At 38.4% G+C, this 19,424-nt stretch overlaps 1 protein-coding gene across 1 annotated transcript in view; it reads right to left on the bottom strand.

Annotated features, from left to right (window-relative positions):
• suclg2 (succinate-CoA ligase GDP-forming subunit beta) overlaps positions 1 to 19,424 on the bottom strand; it is a 248,757-nt gene that overhangs the window by 200,883 nt on the left and 28,450 nt on the right. The window contains exon 2 of the mRNA XM_062047002.1: positions 2,889 to 3,036. Within this exon, the coding sequence (XP_061902986.1) occupies positions 2,889 to 3,036 (148 nt within the window). The remainder of the gene's footprint in view (positions 1 to 2,888; positions 3,037 to 19,424) is intronic.

A 19,424-nucleotide genomic window follows, 5' to 3' on the forward strand; every position in this document is an offset into this window, starting at 1 on the left:
CATATATATATATATACATATATACATGTATATATATATACATATATACATATATATATATATATACATATATACATATATACATATATATATATATATATATATATATATACATATATATATATATATATATATATATACATATATATATATATATATATATATATATATATATATATATATATATATATATATATATATACACACACACACACACACTATATTAATATAATATTAAGAGTAGGCAAAAGTTTGACTTCTACCTTGTTTACTTCCGTGACAACCTCCTTAAAGTTTTGTAATCAATCAGAATTATCAAGCAGCTAAAATGCACCAAACATGGATACGTTTGGAGAGTGTTAAGCATTTTCCCATCATGCTTTGTAATGGATTTAAATGGGTGTAATTGTATTTTGAATTTTTTATGGTGATTGGATGTTTTTCATAATATCCACAAAGTTCAATGACCATGTCTGTTTACATTTTGTGTTGGTTGGATTTTTTAGATTGTTTTTTTGCACCATGACTAGAGAAGGTTGTTTGCATTCGGTCATATAAATAGATGCTGCACATTCCAAACATAAAAAGTCTTTGACCAAGAAAAACGCACGTTGTCCCCTAGATTGTGTCAAAATAGCAACCTTTAAAATGTTATACTTTTAAAATGAATATAAGATTTTTTATTAAACTCACGAGGGCCAAATTGAAGACGCCGGCAGGCCGCATTTGACCCGCGGGCCGTACTTTGGACACCCCTGGTTTACACAGTCACCTTTAAGGGACCTCTGACGGTATGGGGACAAAAAAACAGGTCCCCTAAAGGGAAACCTTTTTAAATGATAGTCAGATCCATTGTGAAGATGCCCAAGTGATTTTTAAGCTTTGGCCCATTAAACATTAATAGTACTGTGATTCTGCATGGTATCCATCCTTAGTTAAAACTAATATATTTTTCCAAAAACAAAATATGGTTTAGTGTTCCTTAGGATGACATTTTCAAACAGCATGATTATAAAACATTATTACCTAAAGTATGATTCACATTCAGAATTTTCCATCCTTTTATATATGATAGTTGGAGTTGCAGACAACTTCATTACTGCTAAATAGCAGTTTTCAGTAATGTCACAGAAGATGCAGGGTTTGCTTTAATATTTAAGTGGTGAAACTTCCTATAAGACAGGGGTGTCCAAACTTTTTCCACTGAGGGCCGCACACTGAAAAATCAAAGCAAGCGGGGGCCATTTTGATATTTTTTTATTTTAAAAACCAATACAATATATGTATAAAAAAATTACATTTAGGCCTCCACTCAGGCTTGATCCCAGGGACCCCAAAGGGTTTTGGTAAAAATTATTCAGTATTATTATTTTTATTATTATTCAAGTTTTAAATCCCTAGATCAACATTAAAGATTAAAGATTAAAGATACCAATGATTGTCACACACACACTAGATGTGGTGAAATTTGTCCTCTGCATTTGACCCATCCCCTTGGGGAGCAGTGGGCAGCAGCGGCGCCGCGCCCGGGAATCATTTTGGTGACTTAACCCCCAACTCCAACCCGTGTTGCTGAGTGCCAAGCAGGGAGGTTATGGGTCCCATTTTTATAGTCTTTGGTATGACTCGGCTGGGATTTGAACTCCAACCTACCGATCTCAGGGCGGATACTCTAACCACTAGGCCACTGAGCGGATGTTAGGTCTATATGTCAATAACGTTTTTAAAGATTTGAGTCGTATGCTCTTTTTGTCAAAGAAAACCCTGTTTTTTTATGGAAAAAACACAAAATATACAATATTGTCACCCAAAAAAGTGTTTAAGTGGAATATTTAAGATTATATAATAATTGGAGCCCTAAAAAGGTCAATAATTCATAACACCATTGATTGTAATTCATTATTATTTTTTGAGCGATGACACTTAAAAACAAATCACACAAAAATGATTGGGGAACCAAAAGGGTCCTACTCATTAAAGTGTTAAAAAAAAAAATTATAATTTTTTTTTACTGTTTACTTTTAACACAATCTCGAGATCAACTTCAGATCTGTCAATTATAAGTTTTATTGTTGTTTATGTTTTTTGTTTGTTCGTTTTAAGCCCTTCTTTTTTAAAAAAAATACAGCTAAATTTTTTATATGGCAAACACAAAATATGCAACATTTTCCCAAAAAAATATCTCAAAGTGCAATATTTAATGTGACGTAATTGGAGCCTTGGATAGGTCAATAATTCATAATAACATTGATTTTGATTCATTATTTTTTAAAGAAAGAAACAGCCTTCATGGCAGCTTTGTGTTATTAGAGTAAACATTGCAACATTTTCTTGTTACATGTCACCTGTTTGGTCTTTCATACCACTTTTTATGTTTTTAATTTTTTTAATCGTATTTTAAAATGGGCCGTTAAAAAATTACCTGCGGGCCGCAAATGGCCGCACTTTGGACACCCCTGCTATTTTAGGACAGCTGTAGTGCTGTATTCTGAGGATCATGTCATATTTAATTTGAACTTTTTTTATTTTAATTTTTTTTTAAATAAATGGTCCTCAGTAGTCACGTACAAATTTGTGTGAATTATGCAAAATGATTTAAATTTGGTCCCCATGAACCATATTAACTCTTTTTCCCCAAGGTCCCCAGTAAGAATGATCAGCACATTACTTCATCAATCCAGAGATTTAAAGACGTGTATGAGCTAACTGGGCAGTGGCTATTTTACCTAGAAAAATGTATGCCTCCACAACCTGTAGAAAGGGTGATGATCAAAAACTTGGTCCCCATTGCAAATGATAACCAGTGTGTGTGTGTGTGTGTGTGTGTGTGTGTGTGTGTGTGTGTGTGTGTGTGTGTGTGTGTGCGTGCGTGTATTTCTGCTACTCACTGAGTCTCTTTGCAGCCTCTAAGGCCTCAGAGGCCGTGTCAGCTACATAGAACCTTTGGACAGCCACACCACACTCTTGCATCAGCTTTTTGCTCTGATACTCTTGAAGATTCAGCCATCTTTTAGAACCGAGCCAGGTGCACTGAAGCTGAAAAAATGAAAACCAGGATGTCAAGATAAGACTGAGAATTAGTGAATTGCCGTTATATGAAGTTCATACGAGGATTTCATCTCACAATCAAGACGAGGCTTAAAGGTAACAAGTTCTCTCCAGTCTTTTCACCAAGGCCTTCACACAATATACTGTACATGGCTTGACCTTACTGAGAATTGAACGGACTAAATCCTCTCTCTCCTCCTTGTCTGGTCTGCTCCCTCTAAACATCTCTTTTGTTAGTAATGAGACATAGTCGGGTCTAAGCGGCAGAAAAGCTTTGGAGCTGTTTGCAGCATCAGCAGGCACAGGGCCTGTCAGCTCCAGCTGCTGTTGCTATTAAAAATAAATTGCCATTTTAATCCGATGGAGGGACAAAAGCATGTTTTAGTTAAGTGAAGGAAAAACAAGCTTGGCAAAGTGAGTTTCGGCAAGTGTGCCTTGGATTCTCCACTGTGCGTATTTCTTAAACAATAGATTAAGGCACATTGGCCGATGTTTTTGTTTATTCTTGAATAGCGTCGCCATAGTAACGTGAACTGTTCCCAATTTAAAATACGCCTATCGGCGCAAACGAGACATTCCCGACGGTATAACATTAGTGGGGGTTTGTTGACCGGTTCGTCTCGTAGAAGACAAAAGGAGTTTTTTTTTGTTTGTGAATAATGTTGCCATGGTAACACAAAATGTTCCCAATTTAGAATATGCTTACTTAGACTTAGACTTAGACAAACTTTAATGATCCACAAGGGAAAGTGTTCAAATTACAGGCGCGAACGAGACCTTTCCGACAGTATAACATATGTGGGGGTTTGTTGGCCGGTTCGTCTCGTTTTAGACAAAGTAGGCTGGCCCATTTTTGCAAAAAAATAAATGTGCCGCATATTTTGATTTAATCGTGAATAGCGTCGCCATGGTAACCTGAAATGTTCCCAATATAAAATACATTTATAGCTGGAAAGTACACCTTTCCGACGGTATAACCTAGTATGTGGGGGTTCGTTGGCCGGAATGCAGCTGAAATAGGCTCCAGCAACCCCGAAAGGGACAAGCGGTAGAAAAATGGATGGATGGACCTGGGATCCACGTATATGTAAACCGCGACTATGATGCTACCTACTCTCAGGCAATACCCCATTAAATATATAGTTGATGTCTAACTGTAATAGCTTCCCTGTGACATTAAAAACATGATTTAAAAACTTTAGTTGTGTGTCCAAGTAACATTTTGCGAAAAATAAATAACTGTACATAAAGTATATACCGTATTTTACGGACCATAGGGCGCACCGGATTATAAGACGCACTGCCGATGAATGGTCTATTTTCAATCTTTTTTCATATATATATTATAGGGCGCATTGAAGGAGTCATATTTTTTATTTTTTTTCTAAATGGAAAACACTTCCTTGTGGTCTACATAACATGTAATGGTGGTTCTTTGGTCAAAATGTTGCATAGATTATGTTTTACAGATCATCTTCAAGTCGCTTTCAGACAGTCGCTTCCGGATGCGCCGTTTTGTGGGCGGTCTTATTTACGTGGCTCACCTTCCACAGCGTCTTCTACCCGTCATCTTTGTTGTAGCGGTGTAGCGTGCAAGGACGGGAGTGGAAGAAGTGTCAAAAGATGGAGCTGACCGTTTTAATGACATTGAGACTTTACCTAAATCAATAACAGAGCAGAATCTTATCATCCGTAAATAGGGATGTCCCGATCCAGGTTTTTGCACTTCCGATCCGATACCGATGTTGTTTTTGCACTTCCGATCCGATACCGGTACTGGCCGATACTGGCCTTAAACGAGCATGTATTAAAGTTTAAAGTTATTTAGCCTACTTAGTTGTCAGATTCATGTTGAAAAGGGTTTTAGTACTCCTGATAACAACTAGCCAGCTGAATTAGGTGAGTTTGAATATTACACAATGGAGATGTTGACGTGCGGAGTTTCAAACACTCTTCATTTTCTAGCAGGGGACTTTTCAAACGATGCTACATATTAGCAGTAATACTACTTTTTATAGCAACGCTTTTGCCCCACACTTGACAAATTACGGTTGTCTGTTCGACATATTCCCACTTGAAGCCAAACCACCGCCAGACGATGGACCCCCTGCTGTTTTTCTTGGGAATTAATGAATTATTCCTTCATTATTACCACTCACACGGCTACGCTAGCATCACAGCTAACGTTAGCCATGCTGCTACCTCTCTGCTGGGAGAGGGCGTATACGTATGTGACGTATGACGTGACAGTATGTGACGTGTGTAAGAAGGTGCACTTGCTGTCTGTGAGAAGCAGACACAAGAAGGAGTGGGAAGAGCCTGTCGTGTAATGCCAGCAGCTAAAAGCAACTGCGTGAGAACGTATACTCGAATATCACGATATAGTCATTTTATATATCGCACAGAGACAGCTGACATTTTTACCTGTAACTTTTAATTCACATGGCTGTCTTAACGGTTAGGACACAGACCTGTGGATGTGTTGAAGGTGTGCTGGAAAATGCGGAACGGAAATTAGGGAGCAGCAGAAAAGTGGAATGTATTATTTAAATCTGTGCGTTAGAGAACACGGACCGGAATTTTTTTAAAAACTGGATCTGGATCAGCATTTTCCCATGCCTTGCAGATACGCATTTTTTGGCCAATATCGGCGGTCGATCCGATCCAAATATCGGATCGGGACATCCCGATCCGTAAACAACAACACCGGAAATGTGTCCCGTGAAAAACCATACGACCGGAACTCTCTAATAACTAAAGTTCCTTGGGTGAGTAATTAAAACTCACTATACCAGTATGTTTTAGCGCTTTCATGGCGAGTTTACTGACAGATATAAGTAAGAACTTTACAATACTTTATATTAGAAATGGCAACAGCAGAGGATGAATGTCACATAACAAGAAGACAGAGAAAAAGAAGAAGCTTATCAACTACGGTGTCAACACGGACTACAAAGGCGGACACGCACAATTTTTCAGGATTTATGCAGATCTCAAATACAGATCAGCAGGTACCAGAAGGTAAGAAAAGTTGCTTTTGCATAATATTGCGAAACAAAACGCCAGATAATATGTCTTGCCTTATACACGCACCATAATAATAATCATCAAGCAGTGCGACTTAATAGCTTACCAAAGTCGTACTAAAACATTTTAATGGGCATGTATAATGTTCTATATTTTCAATGGAACATATAAAATGTTGGTGTTGTTTACTTGAGTCATATTGCCATCATATTGCAGTCTACCATCCTAGTCACGTCCGTTGTGTCCTTGGGCAAGACACTTCACCCTTGCTCCTGATGGCTGCTGGTTAGCGCCTTGCATGGCAGCTCCCGCCATCAGTGTGTGAATGTGTGTGTGTGAATGGGTGAATGTGGAAATAGTGTCAAAGCGCTTTGAGTACCTTGAAGGTAGAAAAGCGCTATACAAGTATAACCCATTTATCATTTATTTATTTACACGTATCACTTGTTTGACTGCCATCTACTGGTCACACTTAGCATTACACCATAAAATTGCATCAAGGTCGCTAAGCAAAACCAGAATGATTCCGTACATTAGGCGCACCGGGTTATAGGGCGCACTGTCGAGTTTTAAAGAAAAAAAAAAAGGGTTGTAAGTGCGCCTTATAGTCGGGAAAATACTGTAGTTGATTAATTGTGTTTAAAAAAATAAAAAATAAACAATATTGATATACAGTCTACAGACAACTCAATTTGATTTTCTTTTCACATGGATTAAAACTATAGTGCGAGTGCTTCCGACCTGCACCGGTGAGTTTGTTTACTTTTGAGGCACACATCAGCAGCTGCAAAGTGCTTCACTTATTAGCCAGGCTGTACCCCACGGCGGGTGACAAAACTCAGTGCCAGTAACTGTACCGTATTCCCAATATCACTCTATTGCATTTTTGTATCTTTACCCACAAATTATACTGCTATTGTTGTGCCCAGTATGATATGGCACAGCACTAATTTTATTGACTTAGCAGTAGAGATGTCCGATAATATCGGACTGCCGATATTATCGGCCGATAAATGCTTTAAAATGTAAAATCAGAAATGATCGGTATCGGTTTCAAAAAGTAAAATTTATGACTTTTTAAAACGCCGCTGTACGGAGTGGTACACGGACGTAGGGAGAATTCCAGAGCAGTTGTGTCTCCCAGTCATACTTGCCAACCCTCCCGATTTTCCCGGAAGACTCCCGAATTTCAGTGCCCCTCCCGAAAATCTCCCGGGGCAACCATTCTCCCGAATTTCTCACGATTTCCACCCAGACAACAACGTTGGGGGCGTGCTTTAAAGGCACTGCCTTTGCGTGCCGGCCCAATCACATGATCTCTACAGCTTTTCACACACACAAGTGAATGCAAATCATACTTGGTCAACAGCCATACAGGTCACACTGAGGGTATCCGTATAAACAACTTTAACACTGTTACAAATATGCGCCACACTGTGAACCCAAACCAAACAAGAATGACAAACACATTTCGGGAGAACATCCGCACCGTAGCGCAACATAAACACAACAGAACAAATACCCAGAACCCCTTGCAGCACTAACTCTTCCGGGACACTACAATATACACCCCCCGCCACCCCCTAAACCAACTCAACCCCACCCACCCAATCCCGCCCACCTCAACCTCCTCATGCTCTCTCAGGGAGAGCATGTCCCAAATTCCAAGCTGCCGTTTTGAGGCATGTTAAAAATAATAATGCACTTTGTGACTTCAATATTAAATATGGCAGTGCCATGTAGGCATTTTTTTCCATAACTTGAGTTGATTTATTTTGGAAAACATTGTTACATTGTTTAATGCATCCAGCGGGGCATCACAACAAAATTAGGCATAATAATGTGTTAATTCCATGACTGTATATATCAGTATCGGTTGATATCGGAATCGGTAAGAGTTGGACAATATGGGAATATCGGATATCTGCAAAAAAGCCATTATCGGACATCTCTACTTAGCAGGTCAGATGATATTTACTTTTAGTTATGCCATTTTCACACTGTAGCCTTAGTCTGTTAGGCACTCTACATAATTGTAACTTTATTTCCCACCAGCATTGGTTACTTTATCATGAATCAATTCAGAATTTAAAAAAAATACCCCACCCACTGCTCCACTGTGTAATTTATTATCAAAACAAGACAACTAAAAAATGTAATAGGTAGACAACAATAACAGGGGTAGACTCTCGCTACCCTACATAATATCGCTACAAATATTTGATAGAATATATTACAGTGAGTAAGAAAAACAAGCGGTACAACCATTTGCTTAATTAAATTGTATTTAGGGGAGTGAGAATGCAGTGATTGTACACAACAATGTAGACGTAATTGGCATGAAATCCCCAAACGCGAACACAATTTTTGAGCCTTTTAAAAGAAAATAAGCAAATTATGCCAATTGTACGATGACATCATGGTGACCACGCCCAAAACACGCCCCTAACCATGCCCCCACCACCTCAGGTATCAAGGCAATCTAGGAGAAACCCTGTAAAATATATTGTATACTTTTAAATAGAGATGTTTTGATCATGGTATCAGATCGGGCCACAATTGCCTTTTTTTTTAACTGACCGGACATTAGCCAGTCTTTGCCGCCACTGTGTTCCCATGGCTGAATATTGTACTCCCGTGAAAGATTCCTTCAAAAGGGATGTACGCTCAGAGAGGCACAATGACATTTCCAAAATCCTTGTTACACACATGCATGGTGTGCAGGAATTCCAGGCGGGTAATGCAAGTATTGCCAGAACACAGCTAGTATTTGAGAGCAAGATGTAGCAAACACGTCGTATCAGCGCGGCTAATGTCCATTACAAATCCTCGCTTCCAAGGTAGCAAAAAAAAAAAAAGGTTTTATAAATATCATTATCACTGCAGGACTAGAGGATGAACGTCATGACTGATATTAAAGTGATTGGCTCTATTGTCAAAGTATCAGATCAGGACTCAAAATCAATTTGAAACCAAGGCCAAAATAAATCGGATTGGCATCGGAGGCCACGACATCCCAAATCAGGGTTTCCCCTTAACGTATTTAGATCATGGCGAGAGCCACGGCAAAGAATTAGCCGCCAGGCCATAAAAATTAGTTTTTAACTTGAAAACAATATAAAGTAATATAATGTATTGTGGCGTCCACAAGAAGACACAAAGTCCGATGCTCTTATTATCTTTTATTGCCAATCTTATGCCACAACGGGCCCAATTACAACAAGTATTTGCTTCAACAAGTAACAATTACGAGCATGAAACATCATTTTTATGGTTGAAAAACACGACAACAGAATTTGGTCAACGATCAAATAAGAGCTGCTTCATGTAAACTGGGATTTGTTTCCAAAAGTGTAAAAACTAAACAAGGAGAGAACAAACTATGGCAATAATCTGACTAATGTTTGTACGTTAATGCACTGATAATTGCTTAAAATAAGTAACAGTAGTCTTGAGTATAAGGTCCATTAATGTGTGTCAGTTACGTCTGGGTCGATAACACATTTTGTTTGACAATATATTGACCTATGAATTATTGCCGATAAACTATAATATCGCCATTATTTTTATGAGACCAAATTAACCATTGATGTAATGATAATATAATATTATAGGCCTACTGAAACCCACTATTACCGACCACGCAGTCTGATAGTTTATATATCAATGATGAAATCTTAACATTGCAACACATGCCAATACGGCCGGGTTAGATTAGTAAAGTGCAATTTTAAATTTCCCGCGAAATATCCTGCTGAAAACGTCTCGGTATGATGACGTTTGCGCGTGACGTCACGGATTGTAGCGGACATTTTGGGACACCATTGTGGCCAGCTATTAAGTCGTCTGTTTTCATCGCAAAATTCCACAGTATTCTGGACATCTGTGTTGGTGAATCTTTTGCAATGTGTTTAATGAACAATGGAGATAGCAAAGAAGAAAGTTGTAGGTGGGAAGCGGTGTATTAGCAGCAGGCTGCAGCAACACAAACATGTAGCCGGTGTTTCATTGTTTACATTCCCGAAGGATGACAATCAAGCTTTACCATTGGCTTGTGGAGAACTGGGACAACAGAGACTCTTACCAGGAGGACTTTGAGTTGGATACGCAGACGCGGTACCGTGAGTACGCATGAGCTGCGGCTTCCAAACATTTGATCGCTTGCCCGTACGTGCGTGCCGCTATGTGCATGTCACGTACGTAACTTTGGGGATATATATGTGCTGTATGAACTTTGCAGAGGTGAACGGTACTTTGGGCTGTGGGATTGAGTGTGTTGTGCGGGTGTTTGATTTGTATTGGCGGGTTATATGGATGGGAGGGGGGAGGTGTTTGTTAGTCATTCCCAACTGAATATCAGGTCCCACCCGCCTCTCACAGCATCTTTCCTATCTGAATCGCTTCCACTGCCCTCTAGTCCTTCACGCTCACTTTCTTCATCCACGAATCTTTCATCCTCGCTCAAATTAATGGGGAAATCGTCGCTTTCTCGGTCCGAATCGCTCTCGCTGCTGGTGGCCATGATTGTAAACAATGTGCAGATGTGAGGAGCTCCACAACTTGTGACGTCACGCTACTTCCGGTACAGGCAAGGCTTTTTTTTATCAGCGACCAAAAGTTGCGAACGTTATCGTCAATGTTCTCTACTAAATCCTCTCAGCAAAAATATGGCAATATCGCGAAATGATCAAGTATGACACATAGAATGGACCTGCTATCCCTGTTTGAATAAGAAAATCTAATTTCAGTAGGCCTTTAATGAATGTATATCCTGTCAAATGCAATAAACATGTATTTCTTGCGTATTTCAACATTGTAATTGGAATGAAAACATTTTTATTTTCCATGTTAGATAAAACAAATAACATATATTTTGTCTGTTAGTAAAGTTTGCACTTGAATAAAAATTACAACCAAAAGCAACAAAATGTCTTAAGGAGGGGATTGGGCGAGAGCTCAAATATACACAACCAGAATTAAAAAAATAGCTAAATAAAGTATTAACATACTAAGTTGCACTTCAATATTGAACATGTAGGCAGAGATCGAGTTGTACATCACTAAACTGTCAATCAAGTTACGACTTTCTTAAACAAACGTGCAAAGTAACAATACAAACACTACAGTTTAAACAGATGTATCAACAGGTCATATACAAAACAAAATTAAGTTTGGCAGATTCCGAGTGAGGAACACCGAAATGACATGACAACATGACAACACTTTTAAAAAATGCTAAATTTATAACAGCATTTATTAGTAGCATGTCTTTGGCGATGTATTTAACCACACATCATTTTGCACTGTTTTGTTTAACTGACCTGGCTTGTTCACCAAATGCAAAGTGAGCGTGGACTGTCGGTTAGTTGTGTTCCAAGTGGGCGTTGTTTTAGTCGCGCACATTCGGCAAAGTGGCTTCTCAGTGTTGGTAGGCTCATCTTGTTCCAAAGGTTTGGATTGAAATATTCCCACACTGGTGCGGTGACATTTGGTTGTGTGATCATTTTGTTTATGTTAGCAGCTACATGCTAACTGTTCATGAGGACAAGATCATTCACCCCCTTCTTTTCATTCCGCTATGGCACAAAAGCGACGAAAAGTGTGAACGCTCTTGAAGTATGCACACAGCGATTTATCGACTCAGGAAAACTTAACGACTTTATTTTCATTTATCGTCGGTTAATTGACTTTTCGAATATCGACCCAGGCCTAGTGTCAGTAACTAAAATGGTAGTTGTGTAATATCTTAATTACCAATTACGCTAACATAATTAAAGTGTCCAATGATGAAATCATTACTGACCACCATAATGTGTCCTACATACAACAACTGCTCTCCTCATACAAAGAAAGCAGATCCATCCATCCATCCTTCCATTTTCTACCGCTTGTCCCTTTCGGGGTCGGGGGGGTGCTGGAGCCTATCTCAGCTGCATTCGGGCGGAAGGCGGGGTACACCCTGGACAAGTCGCCACCTCATCACAGGGTCAACACAGACAACATTCACACACTTAGGCCAATTTAGTGTTGCCAACCAACCTATCCCCAGGTACATGTCTTTGGAGGTGGGAGGAAGCCGGAGGACACGGAGGGAACCCACGCAATCACGGGGAAAACACGCAAACTTCACACAGAAAGACCCCGAGCCCGGGGATCGAACCCAGGACCTTCGTTTTGTGAGGCACATGCACAAACCCCTGTTCCACCGTGCTGCCCCCAGAACGTATCCAAGGGAAGGAAAACAATCCACAATGGAGCATTTCTGATCCACGTACACAAAGGTGTTCCACAATCACAATGGTGTGACTGGCACATTTAAGAATGTGTCCATGGTTGAATGAGTCTTGCTAGTGGAGTTTTTCTTATCCCCCCCCCCCGTGCTTTGGGGTATGACCGACTTTTTAGGGAACAGTCATAGAAAAGAAACAGAAAGTAAGGGACACATACATTGACAGACATGTTGAGTTTAAAGGCAGATATAGACAAGAAAAAAGAACACATACACTATAATGCCAAAAGTATTTGGCCACCCAAATGATCGGAATCAGGTGTCCTAATCACTTGGCCCGGCCACAGGTCTATAAAATCAAGCACTTAGCCATGGAGACTGTTTCTACAAACATTTGTGAAAGAATGGGCCGCTCTCAGGAACTCAGTGATTTCCAGCGTGGAACTGTCATAGGATGCCACCTGTGCAGTCGTGAAATTTCCTCGCTCCTAAATATTCCAAAGTCAACTGTCGGCTTCATTATAAGAAAATGGAAGAGTTTGGGAACAACAGCAACTCAGCCACCAAGTGGTAGGCCACGTAAACTGACAGAGAGGGGTCTGTCAGTTGCTACAGAGCTCCAAACTTCAAGCGACCTTCCAATTAGCCCACATACAGTAGGCAGAGAGCTTCATTAAAATGGGTTTCCATGGCCGAGCAGCTGCATCTAAGCCATACATCACCAAGTCCAATGCAAAGCGTCGGATGCAGTGGTGTAAAGCACGTCGCCGCTGGACTCTAGAGCAGTGGAGACGCCTTCTCTGGAGTGATGAATCACGCTTTTCCATCTGGCAATCTGATGGACGAGTCTGGGTTTAGAGGTTGCCAGGAGAACGGTACATTTCGGGCTGCATTGTGCCGAGTGTGAAATTTGGTGGAGGACGAATTATGGTGTGGGGTTGTTTTTCAAGAGTTGGGCTTGGCCCCTTAGTTCCAGTGAAAGGAACTTTGAATGCTCCAGGATACCAAAATATTTTGGACAATTCCATGCTCCCAACCTTGTGGGAACAGTATGGAGCGGGCCCCTTCCTCTTCCAACATGACTGTGCACCAGGTTTTGATTGATTGAGAAGTTTATTCAGGCATGTGATTTGACCACAATGAAAAAGACTGAAAACATTTCCGGGGGTCTGGGGGACGAAGGCCCCCAGCCAGGTCCAGGTGGGGGGACAAGGGGGGCAATGCCCCCCGAAGCTCCTGGTTTTTCACCAATTTAACATGCTAAAATTAACAAAGACAGCACCATTTGAAGAAAATATTTTAGTGTTTAAAGACATGAAAACATCATTAATAGAACATACATAACCCAATTATCCTAATGAATCACTGTATATCAAGGGTCACCAACGCGGGGCCCGCAGGCACCAGGTAGCCCGAAAGGACCAGATGAGTCGCCCGCTGGCCTGTTCTAAAAATAGCTCAAATAGCAGCACTTACCAGTGAGCTGCCTCTATTTTTTAAATTGCATTTATTTACTAGCAAGCTGGTCTCGCTTTGCCCGACATTTTTAATTCTAAGAGAGACAAAACTCAAATAGAATTAAAAAATCCAAGAAAATATTTTAAAGACTTGGTCTTCACTTGTTTAAATAAATTCATTATTTTTTTTACTTTGCTTCTTATAACTTTCAGAAAGACAATTTTAGAGAAAAAATACAACCTTAAAAATTATTTTAGGATTTTTAAACACATATACCTTTTTAGCTTTTAAATTCCTTCCTCTTCTTTCCTGACAATTTAAATCAATGTTAAAGTAAAAAAAAAATTTAGTGTGTAAAGAATAATAAAAAAAATTTAATTTAATTCTTCATTTTAGCTTCTGTTTTTTCGACGAAGAATATTTGTGAAATATTTCTTCAAACTTATTATGATTAAAATTCAAAAAAAATATTCTGGCAAATCTAGAAAATCTGTAGAATCAAATTCCTTTTAAAATTTTTGCTCTGGAAAATCTAGAAGAAATAATGATTTGTCTTTGTTAGAAATATAGCTTGGTCCAATTTGTTATATATTCTAACAAAGTGTAGATTGGATTTTAACCTATTTAAAACATGTCATCAAAATTCAAAAAATAATCTTAATCAGGAAAAATTACTAATGATGTTCCATAAATTCTATTTTTAAGTTTTTCTCTTCTTTTTTTCGTTTGAATTTTGAATTTTAAAGAGTCGAAATTGAAGATGAACTATGTTTCAAAATGTAATTGTCATTTTTTTCGTGTTTTCTCCTCTTTTAAACCGTTCAATTAAGTGCAAATATCATTAATTAATAATAATAACATAGAGTTAAAGGTAAATTGAGCAAATTGGCTATTTCTGGCAATTTATTTAAGTGTGTATCAAACTGGTAGCCCTTCGCATTAATCAGTACCCAAGAAGTAGCTCTTGGTTTCAAAAAGGTTGGTGACCCCTGCTGTATATGGTTCAGTCCCAACAGTATTTAGTCACTAATATTTACATCTTGTGTTCATTTCACATCCACAGGTGTCACATTGATCAGTGTTATTATCTACAGTTTATTTACAGTATTACCACATTACTTCAGTTCACTTCACACATTAAGCTTTCTCGGAGAGCCCTAACATGAGCTTTCCTTGCAAATTTCTGAGCAGCCTGCCTTTTCCTTTTGGTCTCTGCTTTTGTAGCTTATTTTTTGGATTTTTGGATAAATATAACAAAATACCGAATGTAAAGATTTCATTTTTTTCGCCAAAATAGGATATAAATTTATAAAAATAATTAAACATGTTTAATATTGTTTACTCATATTTGAAAATAGGAAATAATAATGTGAGGACACAGACATATTGCATGAAACAAGTGTGAAAATATTTACCTTCAAGATTGTTACACCACTGACAATAGTTACAAGAGACTACATAAGAACTTAATATTACAAAATAGTATTATATGCAAATTTATTTCAAATAAATTGTTAACTGGAATCAATAATGCGACTCTTTGAATTTCTGTAATTTCATAATATATTTTCAAGTGGCTTTTTATTTTTAGAAAAACCCATTTATATTTCGCAAAGCAATAATTGGTTAATATTTAAAACAAACGTATTTCGCAAGCAAATATTTTTTAGCTTACCTCATTATTAACAACCCTGTCTGCAACTGAAGTGGGTTGTGGGTGGATCTTTCCTCTCAATGTCACTTTCGGTTGACATCCAAAAGTACCAGCTAGTGAAAAGTTTGTTTTCCTTGCTTCAAGTTGTTTCATATGTTTTTGGCGTTTCGCATGTACTTCCAAAGCCTTGAAACCTCGTGATCCATAGTCAATATTATCATGAAACCACGTGCACAAAACCTTTCCGGGACGATCGATTTTCCGAATAAAATCACCGAACAAAGTCGTAATTTCCTTCTTCCCAACAGTATCAGTGATTTCCCTTTCCATTCAGTCCCATCGAAACTTATTTTTGACATGTTTATCAATTTATTTTACTCGTAAAGCGTCCTTTCTCTCGAGAACCGACATCGTTTACATATGGACAATGGCGGTAATAACCATTATGAATGATGACGTTATTAACGTCATCATTCATAACAGATGTCCTGATTGGTCACAAGGAACATATCGACCAATCAACTACGGCGTAATATAAACTACGTCTCGAATCTTGATTTAGGGTCGGCAAAAAAAACAGAAAAACGGGAGATAATTTTTTTTTCCCCGACATTAAAAAAGACGGAATTCCGACTTTAGGCGGAAAAATCACATGCCTGTTTATTGACATCTTAAAGAATTGAATCCATGTAATGCTTTAAAAAAAGGCAAATGGATGGCGCAAAAAGCCAAAAGGCTTGTTTCCATTGTGGTCCATTAAATATTCATCACATTTAATACATTCAATAAAAATAAAAGATATATAACCTGTAACATGTATATAAAACTTTTTTTTTTTAAATGGATAAATTGTGTACATATACACAGTATACATGTCAGGTGATTTGAAAAACAACATATACAACAAATGGGGGGCGGGGGGTATATACACGATGTACATGACACTATGTATATGACTATGCACATGTTGACTCCAAGAGTGTGCAAAACAGAATGAGAAAATATATATACACTATTACCACATATAAACTTGTTTGATGCTTCGAAGAGTTGCTGGGGATCAATTTTGGTTCAGATCAGGTAGAGGTTGATCTGAACCCAATTTGCACAAAGCAAGGTCCATAAAGACATGGATGACAGAGTCTGGTGTAGATGAACTTGACTGGCCTGCACACAGTCCTGACCTGAACCCAATAGAACACCATTGGGCTGAATTAAAACGGAGTCTGAGAGCCAGGCCTTTTCGACCAACATCAGTGTGTGACCTTACCAATGTGCTTTTGGAAGAATGGTCGAACATTCCTATAAACACACTCCGCAACCTTGTGGAGAGACTCTTCCCAGAAGAGTTGAAGCTGTAATAGCTGCAAAAGGTGGACCGACACCATATTGAACCCTATGGGTTAGGAATGGGATGGCACTTCAAGTTCATATGTGAGTCAAGGCAGGTGGCCAAATACTTTTGGCAATATAGTGTATTAATCCAATAATTAATCATTTAGTGGTTGATGCTTGATCCCAGAACTAAAATGTTTCAACAGCAGTACACAACAGAGATCCATGAAGTTTAGCCATCTGCCTGCAGAGCACTCTGTACATCTCATCAGTATCAGGCTGACCTATAAAACATCCAACATGCGATGCTTGCTTGCTGAGACATCTGTCCCCAACCGCAATACAACGATATTCTTACTTGCTGGAACCAAGCTTGGCAAGACCATGAAACAGCAAAACAATCTGCTCCTATCTGCTTTTAAATAGCCGTTAAATAAGCATGAAAAACACAACAGCACCCGCATTAAAAAGGCAATCCTTGGTATAATGGAAAGTAGCTGTATATACTTTTACACCAGTATAATTACCTACGTATATTATATGTTAGTGGCAATATTTTTGAGCAGGGACATTTCTTGTTCCAGCAAGAATGAACCCTTACAATACACCCACAAATATCCATATTACTGAATCTGTCAATGTTGCGTTAAGTAAAAAACGGGATATATAAATTGATGGGGATCAGTCTCTGAGGTGTGTGAGCTCCTTGCACTGTAACACATACAGTAGGGAAAATGTGAATGTGAGAGCAAATGGAAAGTGAATACTTTGATGTAAGTCCAAATAAGGATTATGGTGTAATTAACAAATTATACTGGATATGTAAGCGAGCCGTCTGCCTTGTTAAACAAGGTGTAGACAGATGGCAAAAGCCTTTTATGAGTGGCATAGCCACTTCTTTTGTCTGCACAAAGAGAGATAAAGAGCAGCTGCCTCATAATCAGATATGAAGCTAGTAGTCTTTAGAAGTAATTACTCCGGAAGAACAATGTTTCAGTCTTTTAAAAGCCTGATGACCAGCAAGTCTATCAAAAATGCCTAGTTTTAAATCATCAGGGTTTGAATCTGTTTTGAGTTTGGTTTTTGCATTCTATGCAAATGCTAAAACATATTTTTAAAGTTAACTTTACAAGTACTTATAATCTGATAAAGTCATATGCACTGGCTTTTTCTAAGGCCATGTCTACACTAAGTCGTTTAACCCCTTAAACGAATAATTATTTAGCCTAAGCCCCGTTTCAGCCACACACATTTTTACACGGCAAAGTCAGCCGTGTAAATCTTGAATCTCCGGCACTTAGCTTTGTATGGACTCATTGATCGTTTGCAAAGTGAGTTCGGAGAGGAAGTGGCGCCAGAAAGACCGCACACCACACAGGAAGTGACATCAGAAAGAAGGCACCACAGCCAGCTTCATTATAAAGTAGTTTCGTAACTCGGAGCTAACCATATGAAGGCGAGTCATCCAGACATGCCCGTGTTTCTCCTTCTTCTACATCAGGGGTGTCCAAACTTTTTCCACTGAGGGCCGCACACGGAAAAATTAAAGCATGCGGGGGCCATTTTGATATTTTTCATTTTCAAACCATAACAAAATATATGGATTTTGTTTTTTTTACCTTTAGGGCTCCCGGGGACCATAAAGGGTCTAAGTCATTAAAATGTAAAAAAAACAAGTCTAATTATTAAAAAAAAAAATTTTTTAACGCTTACAGTAAATCTCTACAGTATATCAACTTCAGGTTGAAATAAAGTTTAAAAAAACAAAAAGGTTTTATGCCTTTTCTGTCGAAGACAACTTTGTTTTTTATAATAAAACTGAAATATGCAGTATTTCCCCCACTGCCCAAAACATTCAAAAAGCAATGTTTGATGTGAAGTAATTAGAGCCTTAAAAAGATCAATAATGCAGGACACCATTCATTATTATTTTTGAGTAATCACAGTGAAAAGACAAATAAAATCCCATTAAATATATTTGGGACCCAAAAGCTTTGTATCATAAAGTGATACATTTGTATTAGTTGTTTTTTTACTTTCAACACTTAAGTTACGAGATCAACTTCAGATATATCTGTCGATTTTACGTTTGAACTATTATTTTGTTTGTTTTATGCTCTTTTGTCAAAGAAAACATTGATGTTTTTGTATGGCAACCACACAATATTTTCCACATAAAACATTTTAAAGTTAAATATTTGAAGTAATTGGAGCCTTGAATAGGTCATTAATTCATTATAACATTGAGTTTTTTTTTTCTTTTTTTTTAAGAAATGGCAAAAAAAAGAAAAAAAAAGGAAAAAAAACAGCCTGCATGGCAGCTTTATGTCAACATCAACTTTTTCTAGTCAGATTTCACCTCATTCCACTTTTTTTAATGTTTTTTTTAATTTTTGCAATAGCATTTCCAGAACGTGTGGCGGGCCGGTAAACTATTAGCTGTGGGCCGCAAATGGCCCCCGGGCCGCACTTTGGACACCCCTGTTCTACATGTACAGACACTTGTGGAAATCACACATGAATACCTTAAGAGAAAGCGATTGCAGCTATTTCAGATACAACACTTCTCAGACGGCAAAAGAACTTTCCAATGTCCGGCCGGGTCAGCTGTGTTTCTACTTAGCGAAAAACTTCGTCCATTTGTCGAAAGAGAGTCAACGAGAATGCAAGCTC

The sequence above is a fragment of the Entelurus aequoreus genome, linkage group LG01, assembly GCF_033978785.1.
Source record: "Entelurus aequoreus isolate RoL-2023_Sb linkage group LG01, RoL_Eaeq_v1.1, whole genome shotgun sequence".
NCBI lineage: Eukaryota > Metazoa > Chordata > Actinopteri > Syngnathiformes > Syngnathidae > Entelurus > Entelurus aequoreus.